The 12,669-nt window shown below is 44.8% G+C and overlaps 1 protein-coding gene across 2 annotated transcripts in view; it reads right to left on the bottom strand.

Annotated features, from left to right (window-relative positions):
• Nucleotides 1-4,315: 4,315 nt before the first annotated feature.
• The window catches only part of LOC115159538 (G-protein-signaling modulator 1-like), a 49,572-nt gene continuing 41,218 nt past the window's right edge, over nucleotides 4,316-12,669 (bottom strand). The window contains exons 11-14 of one of the 2 annotated variants that reach the window (XM_029709353.1): nucleotides 12,276-12,440; nucleotides 6,819-6,981; nucleotides 6,417-6,622; nucleotides 4,316-6,066 (exon numbers count right to left, since the gene is read on the bottom strand). In XM_029709353.1, coding sequence (XP_029565213.1) covers nucleotides 5,869-6,066; nucleotides 6,417-6,622; nucleotides 6,819-6,981; nucleotides 12,276-12,440 — 732 coding nt within the window. In that variant the 3' untranslated portion in view covers nucleotides 4,316-5,868. The remainder of the gene's footprint in view (nucleotides 6,067-6,416; nucleotides 6,623-6,818; nucleotides 6,982-12,275; nucleotides 12,441-12,669) is intronic. The other variant, XM_029709354.1, reaches the window with a different exon arrangement.

Genomic DNA, 12,669 nt, shown 5'->3' with positions numbered 1-12,669 from the left:
ATTTTGCCTGCCCCCTCTTCTAGTAATAAACTTTTGTTACTTCGACATTGTCTGCATCTGGGTCTTCCCTGAAACGTGACAGTATGAACTGGCCATGACTGACCCAGCAGACTTGGACCAGCCCGCAACACCCTTTCTTGCTCTGCCATGGGTCTCTTGCCCTTTGAGTGTTCCCTGGGTTATCAGCCTCCGCTCTTCCCAGAGCAAGAGGAAGAGGTCGGCATACCTTCGGCCCAGATGTTTGGCCGATGTCGATGTCGCTGTCGTCGTACCTGGAAAGAAGCCCGGCCAGCTCTTCTCAAGTCCACCTCCAGGTATCGACGACAAGCGGACCGCCACCGGACCCAGGCTCCCTGGTATCATCTTGGGCAGAGGGTATGGCTGTCCACCTGAGATCTGCCCCTCTGGGTGGACTCCTGCAAACTTCTCCCCCGGTTTATTGGCCCTTTCCCAATCACCAAGATCATTAGCCCCTCTGCTGTTAGTCTTTTGTTGCACCGTACCCTCCGTATACATCCCGCTTTTCATGTATCAAGGATCAAATCCATGTCTCACATCCCTTTGTCTCTTGTTTCCAGACCCACCCCTTTCCCCCGTCTCATCGACAGCCCACCGGCGTACACAGTGAGGCGTCTCCTGAAGGTTTGACCTCGGGGCAGGGGATTCCAGTAGCTGCATGACTGGGAGGGTTACGGCCCGGAGAAGAGGTGCTGGGTCCCCGCTAAGGACATCCTGGACCGAAGGCTCATTGCTGATTTCCAACGCCGGCACCCCGGTCAACCAGGGATGCGCCCAGGTAGGACGCCAGGTGGCACCCTTAGAGGTGAGGGTACTGTCACACCCTGATCTGTTTCACCTGTCTTTGTGCTTGTCTCCACCACCCTCCAGGTGTCGCCCATCTTCCCCATTATCCCCAGTATATTTATACCTGTGTTCTGTTTGTCTGTTGCCAGTTCGTTTTGTTCATCAAGCCTACCAGTGTTTTTCCCCTTGCTCCTGTTCCTGTTTTCTAGTTTTCCTGGTTTTTACCATTCTGCCTGCCCTGACCCTGACCCTGCCTGCCGTTCTTTACCTTTTGGACTCTGATCTGGATATCTGACCTCTGCCTGCCCTTGACCTGTCATTTTGCCTGCCCCCTGTTCTAGTAATACACTTTTGTTACTTCGACATTGTCTGCTCTTCCCTGAAATGTGATATAAACGCAACATGCAACAATTTCAAAGATTTTACTGCGTTGCAGTTTATATAAGGAAATCAGTCAATTGAAATAAATATATTAGGCCCTAATCTATGGATTTCACATGACTGGGAATATTGATATCCATCTGTTGGTCACAGACCTTTAAAAAAAAGATAGGCGTGTGGATCAGAAAACCAGTCAGTATCTGGTGTGACCACCATTTGCCTCATGCAGCGCAACACATCTCCATCCCATAGAGTTGATCAGGCTGTTGATTGTTGCCTGTGGAATGTTGTCCCACTCCCCTTCCATGGCTGTGTGAAGTTGCTGGATATTGGCAATAACTGGAATACGCTGTCATACACATCGATCCAAAGCATTCCAAACATGCTCAATGGGTGACATGGCCGGTGAGTATGCAGGCCATGAAAGAACTGGGACATTTTCAGCTTCCAGGAATTGTGTACAGATACTTGCGACATGGGGCCATGCTTTTTCATGCTGAAACATGAGGTGATGGCGGTGGATGAATGGCACGACAATGGGCCTCAGGATCTCATCACAGAATCTCTGTGCATTCAAATTATCATTGATAAAATGCAATTGTGTTTGTTGTCTGTAGCTTATGCCAGCCCATACCATAACCCCACTGCCACCATGGGGCACTCTGTTCACAACATTAACATCAGAAAACCACTCATCCCACACAACACCATACACGTGGTCTGCGGTTGTGAAGCCGGTTGGACGTACTGCCAAATTCTCTAAAATCACACTGGAGGTGGTTTATGGTAGAGAAATTAAAATTCAATCCTCTGGCAACAGCTCTGGTGGACATTCCTGCAGTCAGCATGCCAATTGCACACTCCCTCAAGACTTGAGACATTTGTCGCATTGTGTTGTGTGAAAACTGTTATTGTCTTCAGCACAAGGCTCAGCTGTGTAATGATCATGCAGTTTAATCAGCTTCTTGATATGCCACACCTATCAGGTGGATGTGTCACGTCCTGACCATAGTAAGATGTTATTTTCTATGGTAGAGTAGGTCAGGGCGTGACAGGGGGTGTTTTGTGTTTTTCTATGTTTTGTATATCTATGTTTAGGTTCTAGTTTTTCTATTTCTATGTTGTAGTTTTTTGGGATGATCTCCAATTAGAGGCAGCTGGTCCTCGTTGTCTCTAATTGGAGATCATACTTAAGTAGGGGTTTTTTCCACCTGTGTTTGTGGGTAGGTGTCTTCTGTTTAGTTTATGTGCCTGACAGAACTATGCGCTTTCGTTTTCTCTTTGTTATTTATTCTTTAGTGTTCTGAGTTAAAATAAATATTCATCATGAGCAATCAACACGCTGCGCTTTGGTCCCCTCTCTACGACAGCCGTTACAGGATGGATTATCTTGGAAAAGGAGAAATGCTCACTAACAAGGATGTAAACAAATTTGTCCAAAACATTTGATAGCATCTTTTTGTGCGTATGGACAATTTCTGGGATCTTTTATTTCAGCTTATGAAACATGGGACCAACACGTTGCGTTTATTTTTTTGCTCGGTGTACAGTAGTTAACAGTCTTATGGCATGGGATAGAAGCTGTTCAGGAGCCTGTTGGTGTCAGACTTGATGCATCAGTACCACTTGCCATGCATAAGCAGAGAGAACAATTTGTTAATCTGCTCCTGCCACGCCCTCTACTTCTCATCCTGTGTCTCCCTAACCTGCCGCCACTCCCCCAGTGGTCTCTCCCTCTCTCTGTGTGTGGGTGTATGTGGTTGTGTGAGTGGAGACAGGTGTGCTGGAGGCGGAGCGGATCCCCACCAGCTGCAACCTGTTCCATAATCAAGACTTCTACAAATACTCTTCCCCTGGCCTGCTTCCCCTGGCTTGCACCCCATCTCCCCCCTGCTTTTCAATAAACACCTTAGTTACCTTATCCCTGTCTCCTCGTCTGAGTCTGCACTTGGGTTCACCTGCTCCGCCCTGCCTAACAACAATAGCTTGGGTGGTTGGAGTCTTTCACGATATTCCGGGCCTTCCTTTCACACCGACTGATAAAGAGGTTCTGGATGTCAGGAATCCGGCCCCAGTGATGTAATGGGCTGTCCATACCACCCTCTGTAGCGCTATGCAATTGAGGGCGGTGCTATTTCCATACCAAGCAGTGATGCTGCCAGTCAAGATGCTCTCACTGGTATAGCTGTTGAACGTTTTGAGGATTTGAGTGCCTATGCCAAACCTTTTCCACCTTATTCACAACTGTGAGCATGTGTGTGGACCATTTTAAGTTTTTGGAGATTTGGATACCGAGGAACCTGTCTCATCGTTGCCGGTGATCTGGCCTACCACCGTTGTTTCGTCAGCAAACTTGATGATGGTGTTGAAGTCATGCGTGAACAGGGAGTCCAGGAGGGGACAAAGCACACACCCCTGTGGGGCCCCTGTGTTGAGGGTCAGCGTGGCGGAGGTGATGTTGCCTACCCTCACCACCTGGGTTCAGCTTGTCAGGAAGTCCAGGATCCAGTTGCAGAGTCCTAAGCTTTGTTACGAGCTTGGAAGGGACAATGGTGTTGAACACTGAGCTGTAGTCAATGAACAGCATTCTCACAAAGGTATTCCTCTTATATAGGTGGGTGAGGGCACTGTGGAGTGCAATTGAGATTGCGTCGTCTATGGATCTGTTGGGGCGGTATGCAAATTGGAGTAGGTCTAGTGTTTCTGGGATAATCTCCTCTAGAAAACAGAGAAAGGCAAACCAACATGTTTGGTCAGTCCACTGTGCCTTGCCCAACCAAGGGGAAGTCAATGACAACCCCATCTTTTTTTAAGGCCTTGTTTTCCTTTGCTGATATAAGGAGTCTGTAAATAGACTGTAAATATACTGTAAAACGTTCCATATCTGATATCAAAAGAATGTCTATGTCTTTGGACTGGGGGAAAATTTAATCATGCACAGCACGTAATGAGGGTCGGGCCATAAGAATAGTTTTGCAAAATACTGTAGAATGGGGTGTAATAAAAAAAAGGCAGTCTCAGCACCACATACGTACAATGTGTTTAAGTTTAAGCATAGCCCCGAATTTGAAAACAGACATTCTTATGGTAAACTTTAGAGCAACACTGTTGGTGACTACGGAGGCACATGAAAGATTTGAATCAACATTTTATTAAAAGCAGAGGGGACATCTTCATGTCCTCAAATGGAACATAAATACAAAAAATATGTACATATGGCAGTGACAAATAGAAGCGTAGCAGATAGGTCTGGACCAAGTTTATCCTCATAAGGTATGAGAAAATAGAGGAAATCAACGATTTTTGGAGAACCGTGGAGACCTTGTTACCCTCTTACTACAGAGATAGAGATTAATCATATGGACCACGACCCATCCTGGGTTAGGTTCACGACCCTTGATGTGCAAACAAGAGCTACACGCTAATACTAATACATTTACAAATGGAGACCCAAAGAAGAAGAGCAACTAAAATGTCCATTGTGGAACATCAGTAAGGCAACATATATGTACAGTACGTTAGATCTTACTATAAGCTGTTTTTGTTTAGTTTCCCCAGTTTGCACCCGTCTTTGGTCTGCTGGGTCTGTAACAGAATAACTCTGATATCCACAACTGAATAAAATACACACAAGGCACTACATTTTTGTTGCAAATACACTAACCTTTAAAAAATTATCTGCAAAAAATATGCAATGTATATACTGTACAGTTTAAGTATAGCTTGTCACTAAAATAATAAAATGTGCTTAAAATCAATATACTTGCGCAGAAGATTACAACCTCAACCTTCCACAGGAATTACAAATCATTTCCATTGGGGTACACAGGACAGTTGTAGTATACAAGTTTCACCACAATGGGGAAGTATACCAACAGAACATGAGACATCCGTTGTAGATGACTGGAAATTGAAGACTAACAGCTGTGGCATTGTAGCAGGAGTTCCATGCAAAACAGGGTTCTGTGTGCATAGGCTGTGCATCTACCCCCTTGCTGTCCTAAAAAGTCCCCTGTTCCATCTACTCAATTTCTCCCTTGAATTTGTCCCTAAAATGTGCTTTTCTTGATTTTGTATACTTTTGTCCATAAAATGTATTTTCACTGTATCTTTTACTATTTTGATAAATTGATATATTGTTTGAAAACCTGTTTGGTTGTGCTCCAGAGGACGTTAACTCAATAATGAAGAGACCTTAACTAACCATGTTGTTGCCACCGAAAACTGTAGCCAAAACTGTTTGCTGCACCAATAATACCAGCAGCATTCATCGTCATCCTTCAAACCGAATACTATTCTATCATGCACTTTGAACCCACAGACCCCTGACACTTGGGAATACAATCTGAGTCAGAGAAAAACTGATTAAGGCAGTAAATGGGGTAAATATGAATATCTGTTATTTGTTGTTGGCGTCTCAAACCCTAGCGAAACACCCCAAAACTTAATTCACATAAATGCATTCCATTTCATCATTATCGGATTTACACACATTTCAAACCTAAACAGATTCACAACAGCTGAAAGGAGGCCACCTATTGCACATAGGGTTCGGATCTTGCATCACACATCAACCTAATTTACTTTCACCCCTTCACGGATCTCCTCAAGTGGTGGCCCATTTCTCCTCTTTCTCTCCACCTTCTATAAGGCAGACTCCCCGAGGGATGTGTGCTTGGGTCCCTAGCTGGAGTCTCCGGAGGGTGGTTCTGGGTCGGAGTCGGGCCCGTCCTGTTCATCTGACGGGAGGTGGACCCGCTGCTCGTCCATGCGCTTGGCCTGTACCCTCTGGATCAGACTAAAGAAGTCCTCATCAGGCACCGTGGGGGCCCGGGGGCCCCCTTCTGGTGGGGAACACCGTTGGTCATCGATCCTGGAGGACTGGAAGCAGACACAGAGAGTGAGAGAGAGGGAGAGACAGACATCTAAAAAAGCAAGTCCTGCAGTTTATGAATCCTGCATAGCCTGAGATATGCACAAACATTTGAGTATTTTACATTTACATTTACATTTACATTTAAGTCATTTAGCAGACGCTCTTATCCAGAGCGACTTACAAATTGGTGCATTCACCTTATGATATCCAGTGGAACAACCACACATTTTACCTAAATCATGCATTGATTGATGGTACCAGAGACTGACTCAACACAAGAATTTGAGTTATTTACGCAGATCTTAGGTTAAGATTCAACTCATAGAGATGCTGAGGCAGTGAGACATGGCCCTACCTGGCACTTCATGAGCATGTTGAAGAAGTCATCGCTGGGCTCCTGGGGGTCTGCATCGACACACAGGTGGCCTAGGTTGTTGTGGGTGATCCTGAGGCCGGGCAAGTTGCTGACGCTGACCCGCTGGTCGTCCAGGCGACGGCTCTGGGAACTGACGATCAGGTCAAATAGCTCCTCTGTCTGGGGTGAGGTGATGAGTGTAGGGTCTGAGAAGCACAAGAGGAGGAGAACTGTATTGTACTGTCATTGACAGAAGATATTCCAAGCCACACATTCCTGACTAGAGACTTGCTTTGAGTGAATCATGCATTGACGTGAAATCAAGTCGCTGGAAGTAATGACGGTCCCAAGTAGTATTAGTGATGCTCTAGCTTTAGACCGCCGTCACAGTCATTAACCTACCTAGCATTTCATTGAGAGAGACGGCCCCTCCGTTCTCGCCATTTTCTCCATTCTCTTCGTTCGGGTCGTCTAGGTGGCAGCGCTGGTCGTCCATGCGGCTGCTCTGGAACTTGCTGAGAAGGTCGAAGAAACAGTCCTCATCGGAGGGGTCACGACCTAGCTTCTGAAACAGAGGGACATTGTTGCTAAGTGATGTAACAGGCGCACACAGTGCATTCGGAAAGTATTCAGACCCCTTGCCGTTTTCCACGTTGTTACGTTAGATGGATGCCAAGAGTGTGCAAAGCTGTCATCAAGGCCAAGGGTGTCTACTTTTAAGAATCTGAAATATAAAATATATTTAGATTTGTTTAACACTTTTTTGGTTACTACATGATTCCATATGTGTTATTTCATAGTTTTGATGTCTTCACTAGTATTCTACAATGTATAAAATAGTAAAAATAATGAAAACCCTTGAATGAGTAGGTGTGTCCAAACTTTTGACTGGTACTGTATATACATTTGCAATAATTTCAGAAAACCTGTTTTCGCTTTGTCATTATGGGGTATTGTGTGCAGATTGATAAGGACAAAAATAAATGTAATCCATTTTAGAATTAGGCTGCAACGTAACAAAATGTGGAAAACGGGGAGGGGTCTGAATACTTTCTGAATGCACTGTATTTCCACATACACTGACCCACTTGTCTCTTGTATCCTGTTTATGTGGTTTCTGTTTGGCTTGTTTAAGAGGATGCCTGGTTTGGGGCGGTTGGTGTTCCAGATAGAGGAGAACATTTGCTTAGCATATCAAGTACTATTGAACTGCTGTGAAATGACCATGCAGTATGTCCTGGTGTTAGAGTGTCTAATGAGTCACATGGCCAAATAGATACACAGTCTGTCTGTTTGTCTCCATTGATTGGCTATTAGATTCTCCAGTTGTTGCCCAATGCAATCAGTGGCAGTACAATTATTGGCTCTCTACCATTATGGTGAGCTGTACCATTATATATTGAGTTGCTGTTGTTTGAGTTGTTCTCAACCTTTTCAGAGCACTTTGGACAAAAAAATGTCTTCGATACTACCTGGAATAGCACATAACCGTGTTCTCACTATCTGACCAACTAGGATGCCTTCAAGTTTGCGCAATCCGTCCCGTGACATAATGTAAAAAATACATAATTCTCCATTAATATATTCATGAAAATAGACTTTTGAAGCTATCTTCATTTCAGTGTTAAAATGTTGGTGTATAAAGTATGTTACAAATAATGTTTACTCTTATAATGACCTAATTCCAATGGAAACATGAATATGTATGAATTTTCTCTACATTTAGTTTTCATACAAAATTGCTGTTAGGTCATCAAACATAGCACAACCTCTCAATATAGTATTGAGTTTGGGGCGGCAGGTAGCCTAGTGGTTAGAGCATTGGACTTGTTACAAGATCAAATCCCCGAGCTGACAAAGTAAAAATCTGTTGTTCTGCCCCTGAACAAGGCCCACTGTTCCTAGGCTGTCATTGAAAATAAGAATTTGTTCTTAACTGACTTGCCTAGTTAAATAAAGGTAAAAAAATAAATAAAATATAGTACACATATAAAACCTCCACAGCCTCCTCTGAGTATCAACATCCAGTACTGTGGCCATCTCCATTATCAGCATGGTTTTCTGTATTGGTTAGTGTGTGATCCTGCCTCCATGTTGATGATAAAACCCTGGGCAGGTTAATGGCAGGCATCAAAGGCAGTGAGCCACAGGACACATCATGGATCAATAATGGCTGATGGTGTCCTTATCCTCCTCACCCTTTCCCCACCACGCCTCGCAGGCACACACACCATAATGTCCCAATCAACACCAAACATTATCTGCACAGAAATAGGACTGGATACACGTACTGTACAAGGCAATTTTGTCTGGTAGCAAATGCTCTATATTTTTTAATTTACGTTGATAATTAAGAACCTTGAAGTCTCAACTCGGTATAGTGTGATTTGTACAAAGGCAACTATCAGTGAATAAGCTCACCAGAATCTGGTCAGAGGCTACAATGTTCAATAGTACGATACAGCAGTGCTGTTGCTGTAGGCGGTCACATTTTCAGCAGAGACTTTTCTTCTGAAAACTTTGTACCAAAATTAGGCTACACTTCAAACGTTTGCTTTACTGGGCATCGTAAAATAATTCATTGGCACAAAATGTGTCTGCCTCTCTGGCAGAGCAAGAAACAAACATTTAGGCTAACAAAGTCAAAAATTAGAAAGACTAGTTCAAGCAACACCATCATCCATCAAATTATCATACAGATAAAGAGTGCAGTGAAGTGTCTTACCACACAAGCACTTCTCTCCGTTTCTTCACTCTTTCTCTCTCTCCGAGCGCTCTCCTCTTTCCCTCACTCTCCACACGCCTGACTCACACTCCCCTATCTTCCCCACTTCCCTCACCACTCTCCTCCTTTTCACCCTTCCCTCTCGGTGCTCTCTTTCCCCCATCCCTCCCTACTGACGCCTATCCTCCTCATTACGCCCTCCCCTCTTCCCCTTCTCCCATCTCTCATTGCTCCCCCCTCTCTCATTGCTCCCCCCTCTCTCATTGCTCCCCCCTCTCATCACTCCCCTCTCTCGTCACCCCCCTCATCTCTACCTCTCTCCTAAATCCCCCTCTCTCCTATATCCACCTCTCTCATTGCTCCCCCTCACTCCTATATCCCCCTCTCTCATCGCTCCCCCATCTCTCCCCTCTCATCGCTCCCCCTCTCTCCTCTCCCCCCTTCTCCTATATTCCCCTCTCTCATCGCTTCCCCCTCTCTCATCGATCCCCCTCTCTCATCGCTTCCCCCTCTCTCATCGCTCCCCCTCTCTCATCCTCTCTCATCAATCCCCCTCTCTCATCGCTCCCCCCTCTTTCCTATATCCCCCTCTCTCCTATATCCCCCTCTCTCATCACTCCCCCCTCTTTCCTATATCCCCCTCTCTCCTATATCCCCCTCTCTCATCGCTCCCCCTCTCTTTCCTATATCCCCCTCTCTCCTATATCCCCCTCTCTCATCGCTCCCCCTCTCTTTCCTATATCCCCCTCTCTCCTATATCCCCCTCTCTCATCGCTCCCCCTCTCTTTCCTATATCCCCCTCTCTCCTATATCCCCCTCTCTCATCGCTCCCCCTCTCTTTCCTATATCCCCCTCTCTCCTATATCCCCCTCTCTCATCGCTCCCCCTCTCTTTCCTATATCCCCCTCTCTCCTATATCCCCCTCTCTCATCGCTCCCCCTCTCTCATCCTCTCTCATCGCTCCCCCTCTCTCATCGCTCCCTCCTCTTCCTATATCCCCCTCTCTCCTATATCCCCCTCTCTCCTATATCCCCCTCTCTCCTATATCCCCCTCTCTCATCTCTCCCCCTCTCTCCCATCTCCCCCTCTCTCTTTCTCTCACTCACACACTCGCTTTCTCTCTCCCACTCGTTCATATATATATATATATATATATATATATATATATATATATATATATATATATATAAAATCATATATCCATCTTCCCCCTCCCTCTTTCCCTTCTGCAGGACATCTTTGTCCCAGCTGCAGCTCTCTCTCCCACTGTGGGAAAATAACTCATTATGAGGAGAGGGGGGTCTTCTGATGAAGGTCACATTGTCAGCCGAGGCAGGGGGGTGGGCAGAGAGTGCCCACTAACAAATCACGGGAACAACAAACTCTGAGCACTGCCAAAAGACAGTTCCGGCAAGCACAATGGAACATCTCATTGGGTTCAATCAAGCCATCTATTTAATAATTGTATCTATAGCAGCAATAAATTAATATGGATCTCTCGTGAATACTATAAGTTCATTAAAATGCTATTCTGTGATCAATTCCCAAATTGACCAGCAAAAGAAGAAACATTCTGTGTCTTCCTGTGCCTCAGCTGAGCTCCATGTGATTGTAATTTTCTCCCCCTCCGAGCATAATGAGCTGTGACTTCCTGGACTCTGTCTGTTCTCCCCTTGCCTCTCTGTCTGGATCTTCCCTCTGCCTATGTATTGTTCAATTACTCAATTATGGTGAAGGGGAGCGAGAGAGTGAGGTGGAAGGAGAGAGTGTGTGAATTGGGAGAGAGAGAGAGGTGGAAGTGAGAGGGGAAAGGGCTCTCCATAAATTAAATCAGTGTTGCTAAGGAAACCAGAACTCAAAGTTGTGCCGCTATCCTTAACAGACACACACAGAGGCACACAATTGTACCCATTGACATTTCACCACTTCCCAATGGCCGACCCCTTCCCCTCGCATTTTGTGATCAGAGTGACTTGTGACCTGGTGTGAAAAAAATTGACCAAGTACCCTTTTTATTGTCAGTTCAATATATTATTGAGTCTAGTTCTAGAATCCAGATAGAGATAAGCAACAGAGGAAGTGCACCTTGTCTCCATACCATCCCACAATGGTACAACAGCTATTTTAGTCAGCCAATAAATAACAGGTATCCTTCACACAATGGCTTCCTCACTCTTTTCAACGGCAGTCCACTGATTACAACAATTAACAGCATCACAGAACCGAGATGCATGGTTGGTCGAGTGGGGCGCTGAATTACACAACCCCATTGGCTGAAGCTGGCCGATGATGTTCTAAGGATAAGGACAGCACAAAGGTGTAGAACAATCTAGAGCAGTCAAAAAGGCCAGGAAGTTTACTTTGTGTTATTCCTGGAAGCGCCATCAGACACAGCACTCCTCTCTACCAGGAAGTAACCTGGAGACCTAGTCTGGCCATTAACCCTCATTTAAATCACATCATGTTTCACCTACAGCCCTTTCCCTTGCCACTATCATCATATGACGTAAATCTGGATGCAAGGACCCTACAGACTTCAGATGCCTCTTCCTGACCACCAGCATTGGCTTGCTAACCACATTTATGTCGTTTTAGCTGTCAGGTTAGCTTTCATTGATTGTTTAAAAGGCTGCCGATCCTTAAATGCAGAGGGGAAACTGAAGCTGGAGTCAGTAGATAATGCCTTTCAGTAGAACACTTTCATACTAGGTGGAAAGTGTGAGATTTAATTAATGCTTTAAGGAGAAACAAGCTACTCAGAGGAGCAATCGCTACTGTTAGCTAAAGCTAACACAGTTCAAAGTCATTGTGTCTGAGTCCATTATAGAGCTACACTACACATTGAAAACAATAGTCTTTGTAATTGATGCCTTTTAGTGGAGCTGATGAGACAGGGATGAACTTGACTGATCTAAATTAACTTGACTAGTAAACATCAGGCGCATGTTATTGTTAAGCAGAGATATAATGACAAAGTGAAGTTATATGCCATCGAGAGGGCTGGTAGGCAATTTAAAAAGAAAGTTCAACAAATAAATCTACTTAGATTAAAATCAGTTGAGTGGATGGAAAATCATCTTTCATGGTTAACTGAGTTTTTCAGAGCTCAGTTGAAATTGAAAATTAAGACTCACTGGAGGCGGGACTTGGACAGTTATGTCATCGGTGTCCACAGGGGATTCCAACCATTGCCTGTCATCTGAGGACTGGCTGTCGGGGTAGCCCTTTCCTCTGCCTGGCTGAGACTGCTGACTCTTGGTTCTCCGGGATATACCGTCCACGTCCTGGCTGTCTCCAATCTGCAGGGAAAGTAACGTATACCAATGGATTTGGTATAAATTTCATTTATTTTACATTTGTATGCTGTAATTTTATAGAAACTTCAAATGTACCATGTAAGTTGTGTTACAGAAAACTGTCAGAGAAATGATTTTTTTATTTTATTTTTTTATTTCACCTTTATTTAACCAGGTAGGCAAGTTGAGAACAAGTTCTCATTTACAATTGCGACCTGGCCAAGATAAAGCA

Source organism: Salmo trutta, chromosome 23, assembly GCF_901001165.1.
Source record: "Salmo trutta chromosome 23, fSalTru1.1, whole genome shotgun sequence".
Taxonomy (NCBI): domain Eukaryota; kingdom Metazoa; phylum Chordata; class Actinopteri; order Salmoniformes; family Salmonidae; genus Salmo; species Salmo trutta.
Note: the sequence above shows the minus strand (reverse complement) of the source record. Positions and strands in the feature narration are given on the sequence as shown.